Below are 12,760 nucleotides of genomic sequence, written 5' to 3' on the forward strand. Positions count from 1 at the left end.
GGCAGTTTGGCCTGAGGTGGGAGCAAGAATGGGTCTCCCTATGGTGTTTGGGGACCCTTCAGCCTATGGGGAGGCTGGTCTGGCAGGGAAAGGTCTTTGGTTTTGCTTCCCTGGTCTGTATATCCCCATTGCTATGGCTGCTTTCCAACCTTGCCCGGGTCAGGGATCTGTGTGTTCCCGACAGAGGCTTGTTTTGCCTGGAGCGGATCGCCAGAGCTGGGTAATCAGCATCTGGTACAGACACTGCTCTGGAAATGCTGATATTATTAATATTATGATTATTAATAATAAGCCTGTTTGCAAAGGGGGGTGCTGGCGGCATTGCTGAGAGCTCGAGCTCTGCAATGGCCATCCTGGCCCTGAGGAATTAAACTTTCAATTGCTGAGGCCAAGCCCTGGTGGGGATGGTCTGATGCTACTGATGATCTGATGCTGCGGCTTGGATCCCCAACACGAGGGGGCTCAGCCCCATGGAAGGTTTCATTGGGTCAGGAACCTCCTGTTGGCAGGTTTGTGGGGATGGCACAGGCTGGGTATCTGTCCTCTTCCCATGGAAAATGTGATTCCCATAGGTCATGTACCCCTGTAGGTCTGGGTATCCCACAGATCCTCTCCTTGCAGGTGTGGGATTCCTGGAGATGCTGGATTCCTGCCCCACGGGGCTAGATGTGGCTGATCACTCTGAGGGAGCAGGGGGAAGGGATTCTGTTCACAAGCCTTGGCAAAGTCAGAACTTAAATTCAATTTAAATTCCTATATATAATTTTTTTCCCCTTCTCCATTGCTGTTTCTTCACTAAATGACATGTTTTTCCAATGTTGGCAAAATGAGGACTTTTCCACATGCAGCGCCTGGCTGGCCAGTGCTGGTGAGGGGCTCAGTGAGGGGACAGCCAGGATGGGGACGCACAAGGAGGAGCACCCCACACTGGGGGCAGGCAGGGGCAGTGGGGCAGAGCACAAGGAGGTTAGAGATATAATTAGGAGGTAATCAGGCTGGAAATGTGCCTCGGAGAGGGAAAGCAGCACAACTGGGTTAGCCCAAAGGGTTGGTGTCCCCATCCCTGCACTGCTTTGGCAGAGCCCTGGTGCTCTTCCACCCAAAAGGGATCGGGATGAAGCAAGCGGCAGGGGCTTGGGGTCCTTTGAGGCTTGCAAAGCTGAGAAGTGCAGAAAATCCCCTCTGGGAAGGTGCTGTTCTCTTTCCACACCACCTCCCCATCTGTCTGTCTGTCTGTCTCTGTCTGCCCTTTTGCTCCTGTCTCCTCATCACACACTAATGACAGTCCTGGTTACTGCTGCTAATGAAGGGCTGTGGCTTTGATTGCCAGGACAGATCCTGTGCTCATCTCTAGCTGAGACCCTTGTGGCACTAATGAAGTCTCCAGATCACTTCCATCTCATGGGATAGCTGAGGGGAGGGCTGCGGGTTACAGCACCCGGGCTCCTCCTGAGCCACATCTCCATGGCAACGCCGAGGGATGCTCCTGAAGGATGCTCCTGAGGGATGCTCTTGCAAGGCCACCAAGGGGAATCCCAGCAGCCTGGGGGCTTCCTGCACGGTGCCTGCTGGGGAGAAAACGCCTGTCTGTGCTGGGAACATGGCTGTCTATCTGTCCATCTGTCTATCCACCCACAGCAATATCCCTGCAGATATTGCGCGGAGGCAGCATCCACTTGAAGCCCACGTCCATGAGGCCTCCCCCACTCCCCAGCCCTGCTGACAATCATCTCCCAGGGCAAACAGCTGCAGAATTAACCCCACGGTCCTTTCAGCCCCTAACTTCCCAGCCCTGGCTGTGTCCTTATCTTGGCTTCAGCAAGCCGAAGAATGGAAATCTCCACCCATATCCATAGCACGCACCAGCACAGTGTTTGCCCCTGAATCTATATTTCACTTTAACATCTGTTTTTCCTTTTCACTGTGGTTTTTATTACTAGACACAGTCATATTAAAGTAAACACAGCCTGGGCTTGGGGGGCTCAGGGGTCCTCATCATGCTTTGGGATCAGCAGGGAGGCCGGCATGTCTGGGGCTTCGCATGAAGGCATGGGGTAGTTTGCAGGGAAGCAGGATCCATCCCAAAGAGTCTCCTTTGGGATGTCTTAGGGCAAAAATCAGCCCTACAGAGGAAATGTAGTGCTGTGCCAATGCTCACTGCTGGGACAGCAGTGCCTTTGGTGGGGCTACCCTCTTCTCCCAGCATTGTCCCCCTTGCCCTCCCTGGGCTGTGAATGGAGGGGAGTGTGTGTCATACTGCTCCCCTTCATTTGTTGCCATTTATCTATAATTTAGCATGGGTTTTAGTTATATTCTAATTGAGTTTCATGTGTCACAGCATGTCTCAAACAGAAAATATAAATATTTAACAACCTCCACTGGTAATAAAGATTCACATTTGCCTCCTTCTGGTTCCCAGTACATGAATATTCTGCCCCACGCTCTGCAGGTATTAACTTCATTCAGATTTTTCCTGGTTATGCAATATGATGTTAATGACAGATAGAAGCCAGATCTTTAAAAAAATGTAATCAAAACCAAAAACAACAAACCAGTTTGATGTCATCAACTCCCTTCTGTTCGTTAAGGGAGGACTAATATGTTCCCTTTTGTTGCCGGCTCTTCTATGCGTGCTCCAGCAGCACCCACTCCAGCAGCGCTGTGGGTAGGAGCTGCCCCAGTCACACCAGCATGGGTGAGAACTGGGGCAGGAGAAGGGCAGGGGCAGTTCCAAGGGCAGGAGGCATCTGAGGCTCAATTCTTGGAGGGCAATGGATGAACAGAACCTGGTTTGGGCTGAAATAAAGCTGGGATCGTGCCCCTGCTGTGCTGCTGGGGAAGCACGTGAGGTTGGATGCGAACTAAAGCATCACTGGTCCACGCTGGGGCTGGGTCAAGTCTGTCACAGCCAGAAGCTTGGATGGTGAAACGGGCCATGGTGGGAGGAAGCCCTGGGTGATTTTGGGGTGATGGTTTCTATCTACGAGGATGAGCTGGGTCTAACCTAGGCACTGCAGGCTTGCTGTGCAGGATGACCAAGCTCCATGGCCAGGTCTGCTGTGCTTGGGCTTGCTCAGGTCTGCCCCAGAGGAGAAGAAGCCGTTTGGGCCACAGCTGGGTCTGGATTTCCCACTAAAACAGCTCCCAATTTGCTTTTGGTACTATTATGAATGTTCTAAAGCAGAGCGAGGCTTCTCGAGCGTGTCAGCTCTGGGAGCAGCAGCAAAGCTGAGGCAGGGAACAGGCTTCGAGCCTGCCGGTGCCCTGTGCTTTGCTGTGGGGCTGCTGCCAGTCCCTTTCCTGTGTCCACATGTGGTCTGTAGGGACTTGGGATGCTCCTTGGAGAGCTCCCATGGGAAAGGCTGGAGCTGTGAGCTCATAATTGCCAAACCTAATTGGTACCCTGAGAAAAGGGAGGACAGGGGTATACACTGGGCTGGTACCAGTGTGCAGAGCACCAGCAGTGACATGGGGTTGGCACATGTCTTATGGGGTGTCACAGTACTGTGCTCCCCTCTCCATCCCCACACTCATCCCCTGGGTCCCTGTACTCCACAGCGCATCCGGACCCCAGCAGCTCTGCCCTTCTCCCACACTGACAGCACCAACCTGCTGGATCCAGCACCTCCTGCAACCGGGAATCTCATTTCAGCCTGTGTGGCTCTGGCTGGACACCCCTAAACCCCTGCTCTCCACCTTGTCCAAGCACTGACCCATGCAGCCCATGGTGCGATAAAACCCCAGCGTCACACTGCTCATGTTGCCTGGGGATTCATTAAAGACAATTATGATTCCTGCCAGAGGAAGGCCTTGGACATGCTGTGTGATTCAGCTAAAAAGTGTTGAACTGGCTAAAAGCCACCGTGCTGCTCCAGCACCTCTCACACACATTCCTTGCTCGCTTCTTGCACATCCATACACGCTCGCCTTGCTCACTGGGCACTGTCTCTTGATGGGGCTGTGCTCAGCAGCGAGCTGTTGCCTGGGTTCCCGTACATCATGGAGATGTTGCAAGCTGCTGAAAATTCAAAGTGCTGTTTTAATTATGTGCGATGAGGGAAGCAGCCTGACTCTTGGAAGGAGGCTAACGACAAGCCTGCCAGGAGATTTGCAGTGGCAGAAACCCAGAATCCATCCCTATGTGTCTTTAAAAGGGAAAAATGTCAGATTTGTCTATGAAATAATAACTAACAACCTATAAACAATTGACATCACCATCCACCTCGCTGCTGGGGAAGTGATTTAGAGGCGCCTTGCCTATGTGAAACGAGAACATCTGCTCTCTGCTGGAAAGAGGAGGAAGATCTCTTCATCAGCATTAAATTTAAATGAGCCAGTCCTCATTTGCACACTTCTGCAGTGCTCTGGCTTCTTCAAGAGGGTGACTGGGGAGCATAGGCGCTGGTGGGGGCTCAGCAAAGACGTTTCTCCTTCCCTGGCTCTCTAAAAGTGTGAAAATCAGGATTTTCTACCCAAAAAGGCTCCCCCGGGCACTGGGTGAGATCAGGTCTCTCCCTACCCCAGCACTCTATGTTCAGCATCTCTTCCCAGCAGAGCCACTGGAGCACCATTTCCCATGGGAGGATGAGATGAAGCACACCCCAGTGTCCCCAGGGATGCAACAGAGAAGCCTGGTGCTCTTGGTGAGTGAGGAATCACTTTAGGGCTAAATGAGGCCAGGATGAGACCAGCATCCCGCAGTGGGTACCCAGCCGAGGCGCTGCTGTGGCAGGTCAGCATCATCTGACTGCCCTGCTCCCCATCAGCCACCTGCATTGGGAGCTGCTGCCAGGCTTCAGCGTGCTCCACATTGGTTTTAATTATATTTTACTTTAAAGAGCCATTAATTACAAAGATTTCCCAGAAAAAAAAAAAAGGAAAGGAGGAAAATAAAACCCTTTTCCACATCAAGAGTTGTCATGGGTGAGCTGGAATATGAATGATTGAGAGAGGTCAAGCCAAGTCTGGGGTGCAGAAGGCCCAGTGGCACCCAGGGGTGCCCCCAGCCCCAGGAGGAAAGGCAGTGGTCCCAGTCATCCCAGCTTGGGACCCTGGCCTAGTGGGGTCTCCCCTCCCTCCATAGACCCCAGGTTAAAGCCCTACTCTCCCTCCTGTTCTGACCCCTCTCCTCCCGGTGCCCCTGAGGGGTGTATTTCTCCATCCCCTTGTCCTCGCTGCTATTCACCATCCCTCAGAGAGCAGGAGACATTTATGCCACATCAGTTGGTCCTTGCTGTAAGTGCCATGTGCTCATTTAATATTTATTTTAAGACAATTTGGGTCATTTTTTCCCCATCTGGAGAGAGAAGCCGCTGTTTTGGGACAGGGGAAGGGGTGCAGAGTCTGCAGTGCCCTCCCAGACCTGCCAGCCAGGGCTGAGAGTGAAGGGACAGCATCAATCTCTTTGAGGTGAGATGGTGCCTCCCCTTCCCCATAGCAGCACAGCCCTTGCAAAGGGGAGGTTAATGTGTTTGACCTCCACAACCTGGGGCTCAGGTGGGGCTGCGCAGAGTTGACTGGAAAAGACAACATTAGGGCAAATTTGGGTTAATCTTCTTCCACATGTGTCAAGACCTGGTTTGCTCATGCCTGGCCACCACGAACTGCTGTCCTCTCCATGCCCTCTCCTCCTCCCACCCACCTTTGCTCAATTAGCGCTCACTCAGCAGGTGCTAATCACTGCTCCAGCTCCTGCCTTCTCTTCCTGCCAGCGCCTGGGGCAGGAGGTGCTGCTGCAGCTCTGGGGTGAAGGTGTTTTCTGGCTGGAGCTTCCAAGCACTCAGGTAAGAGCGCGGTCAAAATTGTTATGACAAGACCTGTTGTTGGTGTTGTGCCCTTGTGCCAAGCGGTGATGCCCTTTGGTGCCTCTGGTTGCTGTGGGTTTCTGGATGGAGACAAAGGGGTTTGCTTTTCTTGAGCCTGGAGTTGCTTGGGAGGGTGGGGGAGTGACTTGTGGATGTGCTGCTGTTGTCTGGAAGCTTTCTTTTTCCTTGTAAACCTGCATGTGCCAAGCAAGGTCTTGGTGCCCTGACCTGTGTCAAGCTCAGGGCTGAGCTCTGCAGCCCATCCCCTGCCTGATGCAAGTTCATGTGGCTCTGCCTTTCCCCTTACCTGACCTCTCAGCTCTGTTTGCTTTTTGGCACCTTGTCCCCATCCTTCCTGGGTACACGCTGAGCTGTGGCAATGCCTTCCTGAGCTCCTGGGATGCTGAAAGTGCTTATAGCAATGCTGGGGCCAAGGTGGGCGTGCTCGGGAGCAACCACGCGATGCTCACCAGCATCCCTGTGCTCCGCAGAGCTTGTGGCAGCAGCGCTCGGGGATCCGGGGCCTGGCAACAAGCATCTCATTTCCCTCTTGTCTCTTCCTGTCAGACAAGATTTGAAGATTCAATTAGAGTGGGAGCTGCTGATAGCAGTGGTGCTGGCATGCTGCTCACACCCCGTGCTGGCGCTGCATGGGGACCAGATGAAAGCCAAAAGCGATGCAAGGGGGGTGGGAAGGGGAAGGCATTGGAAAGGGAGGCTTTTGGCTTGGCAAAGTGCCTGCGAGAAAAAGGCAAGGAATGCAGATTTGGGGGGGGGGGTGAGGGATGGTTGGAGGCTCGGGGATGTGCTCGAGTCCCTGGAGCTGCAGAGTGGTGCTGGCTTGGGACAAGGATCTGAGGGCAGCACTGGGCTTGGGCAGGGGAGACCTGCACTGAAAAGCTGTGTGTGTGCTCGGCGGGGTGAGGGTGAGGGTTCAGGCAGGGCTTGCTCACCCAAAACCTCATCCTGCAGAGCTGGGTCTCCAGAGTGGCAGCAGGAGTAACTTGGGAGCAGAGCTGGGTCTCGGTGCCCAAGGGGAGAGCAAGGCAAAGCTTCTGGAGTGCATTGGATGGGGAGCTGCCTTGACCAAGTGGCAAAAGGCTGGATTTCGGTCGGAGTTGTTTTTCCACTTTCTGAAAGTTGCTTCTCCTTCAAAAGCTGTGTTTTATTTTGCAATAATGCTTCAGAGAGATGTAGATACCATCTGAGCCATTCACTAAATCACTGCAGCCGTTGATGTGAAGCCTCATGGCTGCTGAGCTGGGAATGGGGACAAGGACAGGCTCTGGTGGGAGCCACTGTAAATGCCAGAGGATATTGAATAGGGCCAACAGGACAGGATGTGGTGCTGGGCCCTCGCACCCCATCCAGGGCAGGTGTCTTTGTGAGGCTGATGGATCTTTGTGCCTTTTGAAAGTCAGAGCCAGGGTCTGGCCACTAAAACACCCAACCAGGATAGTTTTGAAAGAACAATTCCTTCTCCTCTCAGTGTTTTCTGGAGGTAATAACCATTATTAAGGAAAATGCAAAATTTTTTAAAGTTATAGGGGAAGACAGTTTTTTATTATAAATTATATTTTTACTATAATCTATATTCTGAGCCCCAGAGCTGAAATCTGGGCTCAAGTCGGGAGGATCAACTGTGGTGATGCTACAGCCCCAAGTGGCCCAGCTTTGCAGACACAGCAATTCCCCAAACTCAGGCCATATTCAGGCATGGATTGATTGCGTACCAAAAAGTCAAGGTGCAAACATTGATCATGCATGAAAGCGCTGGTCATCAGCCGAAAATAAGCATTCCCCAGCCTAAATTATTAATTCCCTTATGCACACCAAGTGGATTGCGCTGGTCATGTATATCCCCACTGCACAGTGGTTGTGCTTCATGCCATAGTATATTTTCCCTCCAACTACTTGCCTGGCTCTTCACTTAATAAAGATTGAGAGAGACAATAAAAACATTCATTACAGAGGGAAAAAAAAAAAATAGAAGATGAAGCCTTGCTTTTGTAGCCTCCAGCAGTTGGTTTCATTAAGCAACTGCTTCTCCCAAACCCTCCGTGGTGGCTCCTGGTGCTGGTAGCCAGCCCTGGGGGCTGGGAATGCAGCACCAGACTGGGCAGCTCTGGGATGCTTGGGGTGAAGGCCATGGCACCGATGGCATAACCAAGGAGGACAAGAAACCATCTGGATGGTGAAAAAGGGAATTAGCTAAATGAGCTCTTGGTGGGAAAAGCAGCTGTTTGGATGGGATTATGCAGGGTTAAGCCATTATCCTGTGCTGTGTTGAACTTGGGGCTGATCTCCTGCTTGTCCCAGGACCTTAGCTGCTCCCCTAGGAAGCCCTGTGCTCTTCTAGCTGCGGGCATTGAGGGGTGAGAGCACCCACCCTGAGGGGGGGACACTTGGGAGCAAGTGGGGGCTGATGAGGTGGGTTTGGTGTGGGGCTCTCTCTGCTGTAGCTGTGTCAGCTGGAATAGAGTGAATGGTGTTTCTTAGGAGGTGAATGGGGGGCAGCAAGGGCTCCCATCACATCACTGTCACTGGTGGGGTGGAAGAATGGGGACAGAGTGGGCTCGCTGCTGTCAAAGTGCTCTTCAGCAACACTCAAGTCCGTAAGTCAGTGGTGGGAGGCCTGCTCTGCCTCTGCTGTGCCCCCAGACTGTGACATCCGAGACGGAATGTGTTTTCTCTCTGGTTCCAAGGCGTGAGAAGAGTGTTGGATCTTGTTGTGATTTATCACTCAGCCCTGAGCCAGATGCCTATATGGGTTCAATCTATAGCTCCCAGTACTGATAGAAATGTTATCCTGTCTTGTTAAAATCACCCACAGCTACTGCAGCTGTATGTCAACAGCAAAACGAATAGCGACCAGTTCCCATTGGGTTGGAGCCTCTCTGTTGAGGCTGTCTTCAATCCGCCTCCTGCTAAAATGGTTACAGATGTAGGCTTTTCCCCTTACAGCTCAGTGCAGCTCCTGTACAGCCGACTCCAAATCCCATTACCACGCCGGAGCCGTCTTCGGTGAGCATCAGCTCAGCTAAAGCTCCTCCAACAATGTGAAACATCATTCCTGATGCTTTTCCTAGAAGTACTGCTATGAGAGTGCAGGGCTGTGCTCCCCCAAAACCAGCCCTGAAATGTGGGGGGCAGTTTGCTGCAGGGGGAGAGGAGAGCAAGGGTGCTGTGCTGGGATGAAAGCAGGGCTGCTTCCTCTTCTTCCTCCTCCTCCTTGGATGGCACAGCTCCCTGCTGGGGTCTGTTGAAGTAATCTGGGTTGCATGGCATCCGCTGTTGAGGGCAAAACTAATGTTGCAGTGCATAAGCTTCCTTCCCTTTGCGCCTCCAAACCCACTACAGCCCTAAGATTCCTGCTGTTGCCTGAGCTGTCCCTGGCTCTCCCCCACCCCTCTTTCCTGTGCTATCTTTGGTATAATTAGGAGGCCAGGACCGGGTGTGTGAGGGGAATGTGACCTCATTAGTTTCTTATACTGTATTGAGATTTCTTCTCATTTACATCCCAAATCCCTACATGTGCAGCTTCGGTCTCCAGAGTCACTTTCTGCAGCTTTCCATTCCTCTCACCAAGGCTCTGGGCTGGAGCTGTGTTCTCTCTCCTCACCCATCACTACACTTCTGTCTCAAAGCTGAACCCCACCATGTGTGTGAGGAAGACAAATGTCTGTGGTTTGCTCCGGGTGGGTGGGAAAGGCTCCCTGGGGAGATGTCCTGAGCTGGGGCAGTGCTGGGGGGCTCCTGGTTTAACTCCTCTGCCCATCCGAGGTAAGACTGCAAAGCTCTGGGTGCTTCCTCTGCTCTGCTGCTGGCTGAGATAGGGAATGACAAACGCCTTCGCTGGGTTGTGACAGGCTCTGTGCTCTCATCCCTCTGAGATCCACAACCAAGATCACTTTTCCTTAGCAAGAGCATCCTCTTGTCTTGTGTTTGCTGATGCCAAAATCCTGCTAGACTGGTGGTGCTGGCTTGATCCTCCTGAGGTTTGGATGCTTCATTTTAAACTTAGAGGATATATAGCTCTGTCAAGCCTTTCTTCTTTTCCTGTCCTGGTTGGAGGGAGAGTGCTCTTTGAGATGGGAAGGTTTGCATCGTCTTTGCTGTGTGATGTTGGATCCCTTTATAGGGCAGGTATCTGGTAAAGCAAAATGATTCCAATTCTCACGACGAGCATCACTCTTGAAAATGCATGCAATAAACAAAACGAGCCAAATGTAATTAAAATGGAGACAGCATATAATCTGGTAACCCACTTAGAGGCTCAAAGCTTCAGCTTTCAAAAAAGAAATGTTTGCTCCAAATCCATTTAAATAAACAGACCAACACACAAAGGCTTCTCTGTACATTATCAGGATACAAAGAGAATCGGATCAAAAGCAGCTGTGGCCAGGCTGTACATATGTAGCAAGGAAATTGCTTGATCTGAGACTGCACCTTGCACATGCAAATGTGTTTGTGGACTTTCCTGTGAATTGCATTTGAGCTGTCGGGCTACTGGGCTGTGCTTTGCTGGGGGGCAAAAGCTGGTGCTGCCTCCACAGCAGTGGCCTTTGCTGGGGGAGCAAGGGAGCTCCTGGTGTGTTGGTATGTCTGCTTGCTTTGGCAGGAGCAGGGAGAGATCAAAGACCAGAACCTCATCCAGAGCAGGGAATAGCTTAGAAACCTGGGAAAGAAATGGGAGTCCCTTTCCTTAGCACTTTATATATGGGCTCTTCACTCACCTGGTGCCGCACATGCTGTGTGCTGTCACACTCATGTCCCCCTTGGCTTGCAGGAGGGTCTCCTGGTGTGGTGGGGCTGTGGTTTGCATTCCCCCCCTCTGCCTGGACACTATGTCTTGCAGTTCTGCAGCAGAGCCTGGCTGGCCCTGAGGTTTTGCCAACAGCCATGTGATTTGTCTCGGGTTGGACAGCACAGGCTGTGAATCCAAGATCAAGTGTGTTCCCAGGCCAGCAGGACTCAGCCCAGAGAAGGCATTCTGGGTTAGACGAAAGCATCTTCCTATTTCTCTTGCAGGTGGGTTTGGGCTAGCTGGAGCTATTAGCAAGGGGGTATACGATGGGGGGGGGGGGGGGGGGGCTACTGGGGAAAGGCGAGAAAGCTGTTTTTGCAGTGGCAAGAAATCTTTAATGTTTAGAGACACGGTCTTGGCTCCGCCTGCGGGGATGCTGCATTCAAAATGACGAACTCTTTACTCCAGCCCTGCTGCAGGAAGGTCTCTGGCTTGCGCCGTGAGCGGGAGCGCCCAGCGTGGCGTGTCCATCGCTCGGGGCCGTGTCCCCCTGCCCCGGTGAGGGTGCCTGCGCTGCGGTGCCCGCCGTCGGGGCCGGTTCCCGTCGCGGCCGGGAGTCGCACCGGCAGAGGGAGCTCCGGCCGCGTCCTCCGAGCACGGCCCGGGGGTACCCGCTGCTCCCGCGGTTGGGGGTGGCGGGTCCCCCTACTGCTCTGGGCCCGGTTCCTCCGGGAGCTGCTGGCCGGGATCGTGCTCCTGCCCAGCCCAGGGGCGACCTGCTCCTGACGGGTTGGCCCCTCGCGGGGAGCCGCGGTGACCCACATGCGCCGAGCCCTGTGCGAGCGGTAGGGGATATGGGTAGAAGCCACTCGCTCCTGCAGCAGGGCGAGGGTCTCCGGCAGGGCTCGCCGGCGCAGGAGCGAGAAGCGAGGCCGCGGCGCTCGGTATGGCTCTGAACCCCGCGGTACCGGGGACCGCAGCTGGCGTGCGCTCCCGATACCGGTTACTGCTGCCCTGGGCACCTTGGTTCCGCCGGGCATCCCGCAGGAGGGGCCGAACCGGCGCGGCATCCCCCTCCCCGTGTCCCCCCTTTGCCTCTCACCGGCCTCCCTCCCAGTGCTGCAGTGTGTCCCACCGGGCTCTGCCTCCGTCTAACTCAGCGCAGGGCTTTCCCCCTCCCTCCCACCTCCAGCGCTCGGCGCTGCAGGTCCCCCTTGATCCGTCCCCTTTCCTGCACCCCTACGGCCGGGGGTCAGGGGTCCCGATCCGTGCGCCCCGTCCAGCCCCGCCGGGGGACCGTGCCTGCCCGTCCAGCTGTGCTGCCCGGACGGACACCCACGGCAGCCAATGGGAAGGCGCGCAGGGGCCAGGGGCGAGCCCTCATTGGCGGCTTGGGGAGGAGGAGCCGGGACTTGAAGTTGGAGTGAGGGATCCAGCTGTGCCGAGCGCTCGGCTCGGCGCGGCCGCCCGCGGGAGCATCCTCCGCCGCCGCCCGTCCCCGGGGCACCGGGCAGCACCCCCCCGGCCCGGGCAGATGTTGGGGTGCGGAGAAGGCAGGCAGAGCCGCTAAGGCGGCCCGCCCCGCGGGTGGGGGGCCAGCAACCGGCAGCGGGGGCCGCCCCGCCGCCGCCTCCTCCCTGCCCGCGGCTCGCCCGGCTCGGGCCCCCCGGAGGCACGGCGAGGAGGAGCTACGGAGCCCGCAGACGGCAGGGCAGGGCGAGGGGGGCGGCCCGGCCCCGGCGGGGGGCTAGGCAGCGGCTCGCCCGACCATGCCACCCCGGCGCTGAAGCCGCCCCGCCGCAGCCCCCAGCCCCCCGGCCCCGCCATGGCCGCACCCCTCTAGGCGCCCCACCGGCTCGCCCCGCGTCGTCCCGGCTCCCTCCGGGGCCGCCGGCCGGAGGATGGACGAGGATGGACCGCGAGCGGCCGAGGAAGAGCCGGAGCCGGGCAAAGCCAAGACTTTCATCCGCCTTAATGACCTGTCCGGGGCCGGGGGCTGCCCGGGGCCGGGGGACAGGGAAGCGGGCAGCGGCGACTCGGAGGCGGAGGCGCTGCCCTACCCGGCGCTGGCCCCCGTCGTCTTCTTCTACCTGAGCCAGGAGAGCCGGCCGCGGAGCTGGTGCCTCCGGCTGGTCTGTAACCCGTATCCTTTGCAGGTGCTCGGCGGCGAGGTAAGCCCCGCTGGGCCCCCCCCAGCCCCGGAGCGGCG

General features: G+C 55.4%; 1 protein-coding gene across 16 annotated transcripts in view; it reads left to right on the forward strand.

Annotated features, from left to right (window-relative positions):
- Positions 1-12,030: 12,030 nt before the first annotated feature.
- CACNA1G (calcium voltage-gated channel subunit alpha1 G) overlaps positions 12,031-12,760 on the forward strand; it is a 143,512-nt gene continuing 142,782 nt past the window's right edge. For all 16 annotated transcript variants that reach the window (XM_030506539.1, XM_030506553.1, XM_030506542.1 and 13 more), the window contains exon 1: positions 12,031-12,694. In XM_030506539.1, coding sequence (XP_030362399.1) covers positions 12,453-12,694 — 242 coding nt within the window. In that variant the 5' untranslated portion in view covers positions 12,031-12,452. The remainder of the gene's footprint in view (positions 12,695-12,760) is intronic.

This window comes from Strigops habroptila, chromosome 14, assembly GCF_004027225.2.
Source record: "Strigops habroptila isolate Jane chromosome 14, bStrHab1.2.pri, whole genome shotgun sequence".
NCBI classification, from domain to species: domain Eukaryota; kingdom Metazoa; phylum Chordata; class Aves; order Psittaciformes; family Psittacidae; genus Strigops; species Strigops habroptila.